We start from the raw sequence: 16,926 nt of genomic DNA, 5'->3' as shown, positions 1-16,926 counted from the left end.
AGAATCTGTTCAGTTTTTCTGACTTTCAATTCCTGTGATTTCTATGGTATATGACATTTATATATTTTACTAATGATTAGGCACATATTCAATTTTTTCACACTTTTCCTTCCTGGAAATTAATAAGATATCATTATGTTATAGCATGTCTCAGTTCAGTTTAATTATTTTAAACTCTCTAAAAGAGCTCTCAGAACAGACTTGTGGCTGCCAAGGGGGAGGGGGTTGGGGAAGGGATGGAGTGAGAGGTTGGGGTTAGCAGATGTAAGCTTTTATATATAAAATGGATAAACATGGATAAACAAAGTCCTACTGTATAACACGGGGAACTGTATTCAATATCCTGTGATAAACCATAATGAAAAGAATATTTAAAAAGAATGTATATATATGTATAACTGAATCACTTTGCTGCACAGCAGAAATTAACACAACATTGTAAATCAACTATATTTCAATAAAAAAATAAGAGTTCTCAGCATTCACTTTTTACTGTCCCTACTGTTCAACAGAAAATACCTCCAACAATACTATGAATCTGAAAACAGAAGATGGTTATTACATGTAGCTTGACTAGTTAAATCATTTGATACCAAGTTTTACATGTGGCTTCATTAAAACTATTGATAGCTAAATAGGAGTTCACACAAAATGAATGACAAGGATCGTCTTTGTCTTCTCCTTCCCAAGTTTGAGAAGGAGTTGCTTGTCTTTCACACTTGCTTTTAGGAAAAAGAAAAGTGGCATCAACTATCCAGGGACTTGCAGCTTCCCCAGAGGTGGATGGTGCAGCCTCCAAGCCTGAGCACCCCTGGAACCGAGGCAGCCCCACGTAGAGGGGAAGGGGCCATGGGAGCTCCTAACCCCTCACCAACCTGCACTCCCAGCCCAGGTTTGAGAAACGTTGAGCAGTAATGCAAGGATAGCAAAATTGCAGGAAAGCGCAGTGTGAGAGTGTTCAGTCCTAACTCGTGTTCAGTCCTAACGTGCCTGGGTCTGGTTCCTGAGTTACTCAGGCTGAGTTTCTCAAATGGAAGATACTGAAGTCCTTCTCCTGAGGGCACATTCTTGGCATTAGAACAACTGCTTTGACAAATGACAGAAAATTATCATATTCTATGCTTCAAGCAACCCATGTCTTATTAATAAAAAATATTATTAACCTGACAAGAGTACTTCAGAATATGTTAGGTCACTGAGTTGTTTTTTGCTTTTTTGTTTTGTTGCATTGTAGTATGCCTTTTCTCTACACACTATGGTCTTGGATGGCCACTGGGGAAAAAAAAGAATAAAGATTCAACAGTTAAAGTAAATAGATTTTTCTGACAGAAGTTATCCAAGAACTTTCAATATGTATATGAAGTCTGCATACACAATATTTGGTATATAGGCAACAATACATTTTAAATAAATCTGACCTTTTTGATATGATGGTACTTGCTCATTTGACCTACTTACTAAAAAACTAAGGAAGGATGCATGTCTCAGAAATATCCTGTAAAACTATTAACCTGAGCTCAGGAGAAAGAGAAGGCTGCTGGTAGATCAGAGTGAAAGGAGGAGATCATGAAAAGTCACAAAAGTCTTTGGAATCCTCATAAAAAATCTGAATAACTTGTCTTTGAAGAAGAGTGATTTATTCAGGTCCATCCACCTCAGGCTTTAAATGCTGGATCTCAAAATAAACTACAGTTCAAAGCTAAGCTATATCATCCTAAGCCATTTGTAACCAACTGAGGTGATAGATTAAGCTAGAACTTTATTAATATGTTGAAAAGAAAACACATTAAACAAATGAGTACAAAATAATTTTCCTGTAACTGAAGTTCCTACTGTTCAATTGACTGATGTGATGTTGTGAAGAAATACAGGCTTTGGAACATTACACAGATTCAAATCCAGTGCCGCTACCAGGTACTTGGCCTGGAGAAAGTAAATATTATTCATTCCTTTTCCTCATATTAAAAATGGAAATCACTGGACCTTCTTTGCAGGACTATAAGAGTTCAGAAAGTATGTAAATTCCTTAGCAAACTTTGCTGATAAAGAGTGTTTGGTGCCCAAATGTCCACTGAAAAATGAATGGATAAAGAAGATGTGGCACATATATACAATGGAATATTACTTGGCCATAAAAAGGATGAAATAATGCCATTCGCAGCAACATGGATGGACCTAGAGATTATCATATGAAGTGAAGTAAGTCCGATGGAGAAAGACAAATATATGATATCACTTACATGTGGAATCTAAAATATGACATGAATGAATCTACCTATGAAACAGAAACAGACTCACAGGCATAGAGAACAGACTTGTGGTTGACAAGGGGGAAGGGGGGTGGGGGAGGGATGGAGTGGGAGGTTTGGATTAGCAGATGCAAGCTTTTACATATAGAATGGATAAACAACAAGGTTCTACTATATAGCACAGGGAACTATATTCAATATCCCGTGGTAAACCATTATGGAAAAGAATATGAAAAAAATATATATGTATAACTGAATCACTTTGCTGTACAGCAGAAATTAACATAACATTGTAAATCAAGAATAGTTCAATACCTATGTTTTCCTCTAAGAGTTTTATAGTGTCTGGCCTTACATTTAGGTCTTTAATCCATTTTGAGTTTATTTTTGAGTATGGTGTTAGGGAGTGTTCTAATTTCATACTTTTACATGTACCTGTCCAATTTTCCCAGCACTGCGTATTGAAGAGGCTATCTTCTCCACTGTATATATTCTTGCCTCCTTTATCAAAGATAAGGTGACCATATGTGAGTGGGTTTATCTCAGGGCTTTCTATCCTGTTCCATTGATCCATATTTCTTATTTTGTGCCAGTACAATACAGTCTTGATTACTGTAGCTTTGTAGTATAGTCTGAAGTCAGGGAGCCTGATTCCTCCAGCTCCATTTTTCATTCTCAAGATTGCTTTGGCTATTTGGGGTCTTTTGTGTTTCCATACAAATACCAAAAGTAGGGTGGATACCTAGTGGGAAGCAGCCACATGGCACAGGGAGATCAGCTAGGTGGTTTGTGACCACCTAGAGGGGTGGGATAGGGAGGGTGAGAGGGAGGGAGATGCAAGAGCGAAGAGATATGGGAACATATGTATATGTATAACTGATTCACTTTGTTGTAAAGCAGAAAGTAACACACCATTGTAAAGCAATTATACTCCAATAAAGATGTTAAAAAATAAATAAATAAATACATTTATTAAAAAATAAAAAAAAGAATAGTTCAATAAAATAAATTTTTAAAAAAAGAGTGGTTGGTGGTATCATCATCTTCTTCATATAATTTCCTAAACTCATTAATAATATTCTATTAACAATTAGCATAATATTATGTCTCTCATATATTCTTAAATTTGTCCCATGCAATAAGCCAGTTACAAATCTATTGCAAGTATGCTAAAATAATACTCCTGCCCCTAAATAATAACCAGTTATCACTATGGCATTCCCATGAAAAGGTCAGCATCTATACAATGCTTCGGAGAGCAAATAGATTTAAGAGATCGAGCTCTCTAGAGGTGAGTGTTTATGCAAGCTTCTGTTCCATCTCCTTTAGCTCAAGTTTTCCCTTCAACATTTCCTAGAGCATACACTCAGCAGAATTACAGTGAATTAAATATTAAAATCTTGTCATACGGGAATGGGAACTAAGTGACAGCAGACATTCACGACTGAACCTCTGAATCACTCCATCTGGTTCTCCACAGGTCCTGCAAATGTTTTCTAGACGCACCCCTAAAATCTAGGCAAAGAGAATTCCAAATTGCCCTCAGCTTTTATGTGTGATCAGGTCCACAGCTTTCTGCAAAACGCAAGTTTTGAACGGTGACATAGCATTTTAAAAATCAGAGAATCCTTGATCCCTCTGTAAAAATTCTCAGAAAGTAGAAATTGTGTCTAACTAAAATAAGATTCCTATTTTGACTTCAACATTCAGCTATGATCGGCTTCTATTTCACAGTGAAATAAATATAGATTGAGGAAAGAATTTAAAAAGTGGATGCCAAACTCTGCACATCCAGTGGGTTACAGACATGCAAAAGTAGTGGCAGAGAGCCCCTTCACTTCCTTCAAGATCCATCTGGAAGGAAACCCCAGAAGGAAAGACGTCTGACAGACATGTCCTCTTTGGAGTTTCCTGCCTTCTTGTCTTCCAAGCTTCCTAGACCCCATCAGTTGTTAATAAAGTTCACCAAAAAGACTTTCTGAAAGGTTGATTTCACAGTGTGGAACTTATATTAAAGACATTTTTCTCTAGTTGAAGTTTCCTTCCATCCGCATTTCCCTACTTCACAAATGCAAGAAAGCATGACTTGGAAAGTTGCAAGCGTAGGGTGACATTTGATGTGCTATCAGTGGGATACTCAGACCAAATGCTGAATCCAACACCGGAGACCATAGCTTACACACTGCAACAGAGAAGCTGCATCACCCTGAGGGTATCATTATACCCCACGACGTCTCTACTCCTTCTCCCGTAAAATGGAGTTACGAGAATATGCATATCATATGCTGTGTGGATTAACCTAAAAAAATGGAAAGTGCACGAAAAGCTAGATTCTACTTTTTTTTTGTGACCTTTACAATGATAGCTGATAGCCATGAAAGAAAAAAATTGACTTTCAAACTTCCAAAATGAACACATGAATTTAAAAAACAGACATTCTATTCCAATACAAAAATAATAAATAAGAGTGAAAGCTACTAATTCTTGTTTACAAAAATAATAACTTTGATATAATTAAACACATATTTTTGCCAATTAGAAAGTCAATGAATGTGGCTTAAATCAGCTGAAGTTTACTCTATGAATGAATTCTTATCGTATCCAAACTAATTTATTCTGCAAACATTTACCAGGATCTAAGTACTTAAGACTTCTGGATAACAGAAAAGGTAAATAAAACATAGTTTCACTCCTTGAGAAGACCTCAGTCTAGCACTGCAAATATTACATATTTACTAAAGAGATGTTTCTACCTACTCAACCATCTTTGGGAAGGAACTGGGCTTCAATGCAGAAAACAAACATGGGTCCACCGAGCAGTATTCAAGAACTGGGGTTGGCAGGGGCAGCAGTGAAGAACACAGAGAAATACTTATAAAGAAAAGTTTCACCACAAGTAAAAGGCGAGTATCCATCTTCAAATCAAGTATGAAAGTAATAATAAGGCACTTTTTAAAATTAGGGATCTTTAAATTATTACTTTTGTAAAAGATTAGATATATGAAAAATAGATACATACATAGATAGATACATTGATTGATCGATTGCTTGATGGATGACAGATAGATGTTAGATGGATGATAGGTAGATTGATTTATTGATGGATGGATGGATGAAAGATGATAGATAAATAGGTAAATGACAGATGGGTGAAAGAAAGAAAGAAAGAAAGAAAAAGAAAGAAAGAAAGAAAGAAAGAAAAATAGATAGATGACAGGTGATAGATATAGTTAAGACAATATTTATCATTAGGGACCTTTAAATTATTTTTTTCTTGTAAGAGAGTAGCTTAGGTATATGATAGATAGATAGATGATAGATAATAGATTGATGATAGATATATAGATTGATTGATAGATGGATGGATGATAGAGAGAGAGGGAGAGAGAGATGATATATGAATGACAGATAGATAGGTAGTTGATGCAGCTACAGATTGATAAACACAGATACAGATACAGATTGATATTTTTTTTTTTTTTTTTTTTTTTTTTTTTTTTTTTCTGTACGCGGGCCTCTCACTGCTGTGGCCTCTCCCGTTGCGGAGCACAGGCTCTGGACACACAGGCTCCGCGGCCATGGCTCGCGGGCCCAGCCGCTGCGCGGCATGTGGGATCTTCCGGGATAGGGGCACGAACCCGTGTCCCCTGCATCGGCAGGCGGACTCTCAACCACTGCGCCACCAGGGAAGCCCTGGATTGATATTTTATATTCATACACATATATATTTACCACATAGACTAAAATCATCATCATTAACTCCCCCGGCCCTGAATTAGAATAAATGTACAAGCTTGTGTTTAACTGAACTGCAAGAAAGGATTGTGGGGGGTAGGGAGTGAGGGGAAGTGATCCAAATAAAAAGCAAAGCCAAGAAATGAGCTTTCAGAGGAGCACAGCAATGAAGAATGAAAATGTGGCCTGGGCTGCACCCCTGGGACAGAATCTCCAGTGGTTCTACCTCCCATGTGACATTTGGCCCTCCTGCCCCACAGCATCCTCACCACCCAGCAAGAGTCAGGGCCAGGGTACAGCTCTTCCCCTCCCTGGAGCAGGCGGAGAAGTGTCAGCTCCTCCTTTCTAGAGCATGATTGCAACTCACAGCTCCAGCCCCTTCATCACTACCTAGAAACAACAGCTTTCACATAAGTTTTATATTTTTCAGAGAGCTTTTCCATTCTTGCTAATCTTGGCTTTTACATAAATTACATGAAAAAAAAAGTCCAAAATATACCTCTAGGAACGTGAATAACTTTTAAAATTATCCTCCAGTAAAATTCAAGTAAAAATCAGCCTAATTTCAGAATGAATGTGTTTAGGAATAATATCTGGTGATCAATATTTATTTTCTATGAGAAAAGAACATAAACATTGGCTCCTGGTTCGATCCAGGGGAAGAAATCCCCAAACACCTGAGCCTTCATTTAGGAATGAATTCTGATCACTATGAAAAGGAAGATGGTCCCAAAGGGAAAAATGGCAAACTCCTGTAATTTAAAGACAACTTGCTTCCTGCTGAATGATTACGATTACACTCTACCCTGTTGGAAAATATGCCAATGTTTAGAAATGTCCTGGATGGTCTCATTAAAGCATCCCCATGTAATTGTCCAGTAAGGACCACAGAATCAAATATCCACATGCACAGGAAGATAACCTGGGTGCCCAAGGTAGCTAGTATATGAGTAAAGAGTACAAATCCTGTTTAAGGCATTCATATGTACTTATCTTTTTAGTGTAGTCTTGACCAAACAAAACATTTCCAGAGGTTAAATATGGCTCACCTGTGTAGCAGCAAATTTGCATCTCCTACTTAAACTAACAATCACGAGACCAGGAAAATTTTTTTCTTGTGTTGCTTTTACTGTGAGATCTTCAAGCAGGCTGGACAACACTTTCGAATCAGAATTTCTGCTAAAATGATATTCCCCACATATATGAGTTTGTACGATCTCTTTTAAATACCATCTGCTCCATAAAAGTGACCCATCAAGTTATGGGTCTGCACAGTCTAGCCCCTTGGTTGATGAGGGAAAATGAAAAGAAACAAAAATAAAAGCTAAACTTGGAAGAGGAAAATGAGGAAAGAAGAAAGGGTCAGGGAAAGTTACAGCCCAGGGTGAATAAGCAGAAAGGAAGCCAGAAGACTTGGAGGAGTTTAGAGCTAATGAAAAAAACAAGCACACAGGGCAAGGGGAGGAAAGGATGTGAAAGCCAGCTGGAAGGAGAGAAAGCAAGGAAGAGAGGAGCTAACAGAAATCCAAGGACAGAAAGTATTGGAGATGGGAGGGAACAGGAAATTTATTGGAAACCAAGTTGTTTTTCCTTATGCATCCAATGCAATTCTATTCCAGGAAGAACTCTAGTCTCACCTTCAAAGAGGAGAGAAGGGAAGTCAAAACTCATAGGAGCCTTTCATGGGCTGGAGCCAGGAGCTCTCAGAAGACAGATTAGAGGAAACATGAGCCTACAGCTCACCCTTTGACAGAAGATACAGGGATGAAGGGGCAGCAGCATCACTCAGTCCAGCATTTCCCAAAAGGTAGGTGAAGCAAAAACAGTGAGAGCTGGGCTCCAACACAGAGCTACTGAATCTGAATTTCTAGCACATTTAATAAACACCTCCATTGACTCCTATCACCAGAAAGGTCAGGAAGCACTGGTATAGTGGTGAAAACTGGGAGCTCTGGAACCTCAGCTGACTGAATTCAATTCCTAGATCATCAACTACTGACCATGAACAAATTATTTAATGTTTCTATATCCCAGTTACTAAACCTATAAAATGGATTGTTATGGGGATTGAGTTATGGCATGTAAAGCAGTTAGGAAGTGCCCAATGCATATTGAATATGAACCAGAAACGAATCAAGACAAAGCGAAAGACAGCATTGTAAAGAAAAGGTTAATAATAAGAAGAAAATGTTTTTACCCACTTCAGGGTCATTAAATAGAAAGATCCAAAATAATCTCATATCAATAGAGATAAAATACTGTAAATTTAATCACTCATTGATTCATTCATTCATTTAACAAATTTTATTGAATTTTGTCACACATAAGGAGGGAGTAAATAGCATACTGTTTCCCCAAAACAAGATACTTAATTTAGGCAGCATATTAATTTTTATCTTTAAAAAATATCTGTCACAATTTTTACTTATAGTGAAAATCATTATGTCAGTTTTTCTGTAAAATATTATTTTTCATGAAGCAGCCAATCTTTTAATTCAATTTTTCGACTTTAAATTGTTACTCTATACAAAGTTCAAGCTATAAGATGAATAAGTTCTAGGAATCTAAGGCACAGCATAGTGATTAACACCACAGCTAATAATATATTATATCCTTGAAAGCTGCTAAGAGAGTAAATCTTAAATGGTCTCAGCACAAAAAAGAAATGGTAATTATGTGATGAGATGCAGATGTTAGCCAATGCTATGGTGACAATCATTTTGCAATATATGAATGTATCAAATGTGTATACCTTAAACTTACACAATGTTATATGTCAATTATATTTCAATAAAGCTTGAAAAATAAATACACAAATTGTTACTCTCAACAGTTTGCATATTACCTGGAATGTAACCACTTCAAAAGTTTTGTAATATGGTAAATGAATATATTTTTTCAACTCCAATTATATTACAAAATAGTTTTTTTTAATATTTCCCCTGTTATATTAGTAATTTTTTAACTAACTTGTTCAGAACAAACTTCTCACAGAGAACCAGAAAATCTGGTGAAAATATTAGTGAAAAACACTTGTTTGATAGTCTTAGGAGTCTCCAAGGGAGGGTGTACTTCAGTGGCCAAGATACTCGCAGAAGAAAAACACAGAGGGTTGATACCAAAATTCAGCATGAACTTTCCTCTTGAGGCATTCGCTAATTCTATGCAATCAGATGAGAAGCTGAGAAGAGCATCAGAGCTTCCAGGAGTCTTAGAAGTTGGGGAGGAAATATTTTTGAGTTCAGGTTCAACAAGGAGAATACATTCTGGTAAACACTCTAGGCTTTTAGTTAGAACCCCTGGAGAGCAACAAAATAAAAGTAAGCGTGAAGAGAAAAGACAAGCCCTCACAAATGAAGTAGGTCCAGCCTTGAATCAGCTAAACATCTGATTGGCTTAAGGTAAGATACCCTTGCACTTATTGCCTGTTAGAAGCAAAAGATAATCAACCCTTCCTGCACCTCACACCCATCAGAATGGCTATTACCAAAATGACAAGAAATAAGTGTTGGTGAGGATGTGGAGAAAAGGGAACCCTTGTGCAATGGGAATGTAAATTGGTGCAGCCACTATGGAAAACAGCATGAAGGTTTCTAAAAAAATTAAAAATAAAACTATCATATGATTCAGCAATTCTGCTTCTAGCTATTTAACCCAAGGGAAGGAAATCATTGTCTTGAACAGATATCTGCACCCCCATGTTCATTGCAGCACTCTGCAACAGCCAAGACATGAAAACAACCCAAGTACCCATTGACAGATGAATGGATAAAGAAAATATGGTGTATATATCTACACAAAGACATATTATTCAGTCATAAAAAGAAGGAAATCATGCCATTTGTTACCTGATGGACCCTGAGGGTATTATGCTAAGCAAAATAAGTCACACAGAAAGAGACAAGTACTTATATGTGAAATCTTAAAAAAAAAATTAAATACAGAAAACAGACTGGTGGTTGCCAGAGGCAGGGTGTAGAGGGTGGGCAAAAGGAAGTGGGGGAAGGTAATCATCTCTGGAGGACAGTATGACTCAGAGCCTCAAATTATGTCGATAACATTTTCATAACAGGTGTCTAAACTAAACTGAAAAATTAGTAGGCATTGCAAGAGGAAAGATACATGAAAGAGACCCACTGGAGATCTGAATATTGGAGTTACCAGACATGGAACTTAAAATAACTGATAAGTATTCAAGAATTCTTGATAAGATGGAGAATTGTGGCAGAGAGTTAAAAATTGGTTTTAAAAACCATATAGAAGTCCATTAATTCAAAAATATAACTAAAATTAAGAACTAGCATTAAATCAGCAGCAAATTAAACAAAGCTAAAGAGGGTATTACTGAAATGGCATAGGTGAGAAAAAAATATTCAGACTGAACATGGTGAGAAAAAAAGATTAAAAAATACAAAAAATGGGTATAAGAAATAAATGGGTCACAAGGAACAGTCTAAGATTCTTCAAGCTATAGGTCCAAGTTGGAAGGTGGTTAAAAAAGAAACAGAAGCAATAGTTGAAGAGAATTGATTGAAAGATTTCCAAAACATATGGAAGCCAACAAGCATCAAGATTCAAGAAGTGCTATGAACCATTATCAGATATAAAGAAACTACCTGTAGACTCATCATAGTCATACTGTTGGAAACCAAAGATAACAAGAAGAGAATGGAAGATATATTATCATCAAAGAACTAAAAGTAAAACTAACAGCTGATTTCCCTCTGGTTTGTCTCTGGTTTCCATTTTACCTGTTGAGAAATCTGCATTTCATACTGCTGTCATGTCATGTATTCTAATTATTTACATGGAACATATATTTATACTCAATATTCATTACATTTATGCACATTGAACATGTATATACATAAATGTAATTCAGCAAAGAAAAACTGAAAGAAATTATCACCACCAGATTTTTACTAAAGAAAATATTAAAGCAAATATTTCTAGTTGAAGGGAAATAATTTCAGATGAAAGAATGGAGATGAAGAAAGCAAAAAGAGCAAAGAAAAGTGGAAATATGTGCATAGATATAAATGTATATTGACTATAAATACATATTACAAATATACCTTATAGAAAATTAATATATACAACAACAATATAGAAAGTGAAGGCAGTAAAGGGAGTTAAATTATCATATTTTTAATAAGTTGCAATAGAACTAATTTATATAATATTTTAATAAGTCAAGGTTGTACGTTGACCTCTTATAGGTAGCAACTACCAGTACCATAAAAAACAGTACATAACTAACAAGCCAACCCAAGGGAAAAATGAGTTTTAAAATTTACATAATTTCAAAAGAAGTCATAAAAAAGAGAAACAGGGCAATAAAGGACAAAAGAACACCTGAGACAAACAGAAAACAAACAGTGGAAATGGTAGTTTGGTTCCTTTCTGAAAATTCCTCCCCACTCACTCTAGGGTATTTTGTAAACGTACTAACAGCTTCAGAGTTGTAAACTGAAAAGCATATAGGTACTTTAATCTTTTAATTAAATTTAAGCAAAAATATTATACATTCCAATTAAATTCAAGAGATAGTTTAACACTAAATACTTGGAATCATAATATTTGCTGACAGCAAATGTAACTTAAAGGATCAGGATATAATGTAAAATAACTATAAATTTAATCTCACAAAATCTACAATTTTGTCTTTAAAAAACTAATATATTTTAAGTGTTGTTTATGATAGAATTTAGGTCCTTAGGAATTTTATTGCTGTAATGGGGTATTAATACATGAAGATATTTAGCTACTCCTTAAGCAGCACTTGGAAATCAAAGAAGGACTACTTTACAGGGAACCTAAATTTTAATCCAAACTTTAAACCACCAGTTAAGCCAGATTCATCATATCCATTTTAACCGAGACAAATATAGAAAATAAAACAGGCCCTAAGAGATAGCTTGAACCATAGAAGGATCAATTTTAACCTCCTGGTCTATTAAGGAAATCTGAAAACCCAATGCCATTAGATAAAAAAAAAAAGAGAGAGAGAGGAAGAGAACTAAAGAATTTAATTAGTGGAGCTGTGGTAGTGCAAGCCTTTAATTCACATTGACCCATTTTATATTTGGTAATAAATTGCTAAACTTCAAATGTGTATATTTGTACTTACACACACATACACAATATTTAATTTTATCTTAATAATATATTGGTAGCAGAAAAAGGGCAAGGTTTTGAATCTTTCTATTGATGAGCACAGTATTCTTTCAAAATAGAGCACTCTGTCTGTCCCAACTGCAGCCAAATTATTTCAAAACTTAGGGGTCCTGCCCATGATTCCCTCTGCCAGATTTAACAGTGGAGAAACAGTTAAGCTCTGTGCATCTTTTAACAGCTTCCAGAATCCATTTTCAACTCTTTCTCCAACAAAGCATGACTAGATTCTATAAGATAAAAAGATAACACACAACCCAAACGTCCATCGACAGATGAATGGATAAAGAAGATGTGGTACATATATACAACGGAATATTACTCCACCATTAAAAAGAATGAAATAATGCTATTTGCAGCAACATGCATGGAGCTGGAGATTATCATACTAAGTGAAGTAAGTCAGAAAAAGACAAATATCACATGCTATCACTTATATGTGGAATCTAAAAAAAAAGAGATACAAATGAACTTATTTACAAAACAGAAATAGACTCATAGGCATAGAAAATAATCTTACAGTTACCAAAGGGGAAAGCAAGGTGAGGGATAAATTAGGATCTTGGGATTAGCAAATACAATCCACTATATATAAAATAGATAAACAACAAGGTCTTACTGTATAGCACAGGAAACTATATTCAATATCTTTTAATAACCTAAATTGGAAAATAATCTGAAAAAGAATAGATACATATACATATGTGTATGTGTAACTGAATCACTTTGCTGTACACCGGAAACTAACACAACATTATAAATCAACTATAGTTCAATAAAAAAAGGTTAAACACAAACAGTAATAATACCCATCTAACAGCACTAAGACCAAACTTTATTGACACCTGTCTTAATTCTCATCACTTTGGCATTCACATAACAAATAGTTAGCATTTTACTACAATGTGCCAATCATTGTTTTGGACCCTGAAAAGTGCTATGAAGGATTTCACGTTCCCCATAAATCTGAGATGCTTATGACCTAGAAAGAAAAACATCCATTCATTTGTTCATTCAACAAGTATTCATTGGCCATTAAAAACTAATCAGACATTTTGTTCATTGCTGAGGATTTTGTGGTGGAATTTTCCTTACTTTTATGACACTTAGGGTCCAGTAGGGAATTAAACATAAAATGATCACAATAATAAATGTAAAATTCATATTATTTGTAATGAACAGTGCAAACAGTAAGATAACAAGAAATGCTTGCCTTGAGAGTCTGGGAAAGATTTCATGAGGAAGCAATATTTGAGTTAAGATCTCAAGGTTAGTTATTTGAAAAGAGTTCCTATCAGAGAAGAAAACAGGTAAAGATCATGTTTCCAGAGGAAAGATGATTGGAAAACTCAAAGAAAAGGACACAGTGGCAAGGATAAGGGAACATAGCTTAAGAGGATGCTGCAGAGAGATGCAATGAAGAGATCACCTGAGGCTTCCAAGAACACATTAAAGATTTTGCTTGCTACTCATTCCTAAAGCAATGAGAATTCACAGAAGGTTGTGAAACGGGAGAATAGCATGATTCTGTGCGAAACAGAGAACTTCTCCCAGATAGCTGTAGAAACAATGGGTTGAAGGATCGCAAGAGTCTAGTAGCTCATTGGAGAGAGAATGCCACTTTAAAATTGATAGCAGCAGCAGAGTTGGAAAAACAGATGGATCTGTGAGAAATTCGAGGTAAAAGTGCAGGACTTAGTGATACTTTGGATATGGGGGAAAGAAGGAAAGGAGCCCTTGGTTTGTGCTTCCAGGGCTGAATGAATTGCAATGGCATACCCTGTGATAGGAAATTCTAGAGAATGTCTGGGGTTGGAAGGGGAGGAAGAATGTGAATCCGATTTTGCAAATGTTGGGTTTGAATTACTTTTGAGATACCCAAGTGATGATGTCAGGTGAGCAGGTGAACAATCAGGACTGGAGCTTAAGAGAGAGATGGTAATATGAATCTGGAAGACATGGGTATACTAATAGTAACAGGAACTGTGAGTGTGGATAAAAAGTCATGAGGAATCTGAAGATTTACCCCTGAGCCAGTCTGGTTCTAGCCTGAGGAACCAGAGAGGTAGGGCTTAAAGCAGCAACAATGTTGTTAAACACAAGCCAAAGTAGAAGGTAAATTTCAGAGTGCAGTTTCACTGCTGCTGTGAATTCAATAGGACATGACCTAAAACATTACCATTTCACAACACTGGAACTAAAACAAAACTATACATAAAATGCCATGAGAGCACAGAAAAAGGCTAGCAACTCTGGAAAGAGAAAATGGTTGGTCAAAAGAAGTGATATTTAAGCTGTGTCTGAGGAATAAATAGGAGTTTCTCACTAAAGCAGTCCAGGGTTAAAATGACAATATTTGGAGAATGTATTGCTATTTCTCCAAAAAGGAACAAAAAGTCTTTATTAGGCTGATGAAATGTCCAAAAACCCTATTCCCCGCATTCCTAGATCAGTCATCCTAGTCATTTTCTTTCTTTTTTTATCCTAGTCATTTTCAATTACCCTGTTTCTACATCCCTACAAGGCAAAGTAGACATCCTCACCTAGCAGTCTAGCCTTTGTCATGTTCCCCAAAGCCCGCAAAATCAGAATATGGGGGTCGCGGGAGAGAAAAATAATATTAACCCAGCAACAAAAGTCATATAAAGTCTCAGGCTTCGGGACTGGAAGGTAAGGATTCCTGATTCTGTAACAGAGTGAATATGAAGGTTATATTATCTTTATAATACAAAGATCAAATGAGAAGGCAGGAAAATTAAATAGAAGACAAGAGAACATACAGGAAGATAAAGAATTATTTTCCCTTTCTGGATTGTCAGCAACAGTCTGAGTCAGAGGACCAGGGCCATCTTTTAAGTAATGAGGAGCAAAGTATCCTTTAGAGAATCCACAAACGCTGAACTCCAATCTGTAGAACTAAAATTACAATGCCACATATTGACACATTGAACTGAAAATACACTAAGTATAAAACTATAGAAAAATGGATGCCTAATATTAGAATAGTTGATTTAAAAACACAAACTTAAATTATGCTTACCCACTAAAATATTATACTTAATACAAGTTATTATTTTGTACATAGATGAATCAGGAATAAACATTTTTGTATCCACCAAAATGCGAAAAAATAATAGCTAAACCCTGAGTCTCCCTCCCTTTTCCCACGTTTTCACATTCACTTAACAATTATCACTGTTATTCCTTTGTGAAACTTTAAATTTTAAGCTCTTTTAAGGGAAAAGTCAATTTCTTTATATAGATTTTCTTCATTTACTTGCCCTTTCAGGTTGAGAGTGCATTAAATCACAAGTATGTGGATACTACTCACTTGCCTAATAATTGTCTTAAAATGGGCTTTCAGGAATCACATGGGAATACATTTTGGACTGAAATCGCTGTTATTTACCATTTTCCCCCAGCTTGTTCAAGTGTGTTGAAGCATAAATACATTAGAGATAATTAATGATATGACGGATGATTTCATCCCACCGTGTTTTCCCAACCTTCTGTGTTGGCTTTGTTCCTTTTTCCGCCTCATATTCTGACGAATTCGTCGTCTTTGTCACACAATAATCAGGAGAGAACTGAAAAGAAGGGCGCTATCCTTGGAGGAGTGCTGTATATTATGACTCATCCCTTCCAAGGGAAACACAGAGAAGGAACAGTTTCCTTTAGGCGACCTGCACGTGGCCAAGATAGGGATTTTAGTGGGTCCGAACTGCAGGGGCTGGTCTGCAATTCACCCCAGAGAGATGATGGGAAACCTTTTAAGGGGTGAGGTTTGATATTACAGAACTGTCGCAGGAAGGGCCCGGGGTGAGAGGCTACACAAGAAGGGGAGAGGAGGCCTGCGGGATGACGGGAGAGGGTGGGGACCCCCTGGGCCGCGAGGTGGTACCTGCGCGGGCTCGAACGCCCCTGCCACTGAATCCCCGATCCAGAGATGCTCCCGGAGAAGTTGTTGGTAGCTGAGGCAGTGCTTCACCGCGGATGGCATGTTCCCCATGGCCAGGTCCGGGGCGGCTGTAGGCGATGGGAGAGAGCGGGGAAGAGAGGGATGCGGGCCGGGCGCGCGCTGCGGTCCCGCGCCGGCCCCCGAGCGCGCCTTCCGCCTCCCGCGCGCGCTGAGCCCGGCCCCGCTCTGTGTACTGCGGCGGCGCCAAGCCGAGAGCGCACAGAGCAGGGCGCCCGGGAGACACCTGCGCGCACGCGGGCCACCCGGAGCCGAAGCGCGGAGGAGATATTCCCAGCATGGCGCGCCTGCCGCACTGCACCCAGCACGTAGAGCTGATCGCATCTGTACACGCCCAACTCACCGGCTTCTCACCTGGTTCAGAATCCACAGGGAAGAAAGGGTTAGGTCTCCATCAAAGGAAGAGGGTCTGCGTTTTCTTGTCTGGCAGTTTGCTAATTCCCAGCCTTTGGCGTCCACTGTAGATGCGTCCGGACTTGAACTCACCTGAGTTTCTCTTCATGACAATAAACTTGACATATACACACAGATTTAAAAGGTAACAAAAAAGGACCTACTGTATAGCGCAGGGAACTCTGCTCAATATTCTGTAATAACCTAAATGGGAAAAGAACTTGAAAAAGCATAGATGCATGTATTCGTACAACTGAATCACTTTTCTATACACCTGAAACTAACACAACATTGCTAATAAACCATACTCCAATATAAAATAAAAATTTAAAAATAAAGACATCAGTCATATTGGCTTAAGGCCCACCCAAACAACCCTTCAAATCAGAAAATCAACCT

General features: G+C 37.2%; 1 protein-coding gene across 6 annotated transcripts in view; it reads right to left on the bottom strand.

Annotated features, from left to right (window-relative positions):
- HMGCLL1 (3-hydroxy-3-methylglutaryl-CoA lyase like 1) overlaps positions 1–16,167 on the bottom strand; it is a gene marked incomplete at both ends in the record, with an annotated part of 135,467 nt that extends 119,300 nt beyond the window's left edge. For all 6 annotated transcript variants that reach the window (XM_081246481.1, XM_081246483.1, XM_081246482.1 and 3 more), the window contains one exon: positions 16,060–16,167. In XM_081246481.1, the coding sequence (XP_081102607.1) occupies positions 16,060–16,167 (108 nt within the window). The remainder of the gene's footprint in view (positions 1–16,059) is intronic.
- Between the last annotated feature and the right edge of the window lie 759 nt (positions 16,168–16,926).

The sequence above is a fragment of the Mesoplodon bidens genome (assembly GCF_964165515.1).
Source record: "Mesoplodon bidens genome assembly, chromosome: 10".
Lineage (NCBI taxonomy): Eukaryota > Metazoa > Chordata > Mammalia > Artiodactyla > Ziphiidae > Mesoplodon > Mesoplodon bidens.
This window is presented reverse-complemented; position numbering and strand designations above follow the sequence as displayed.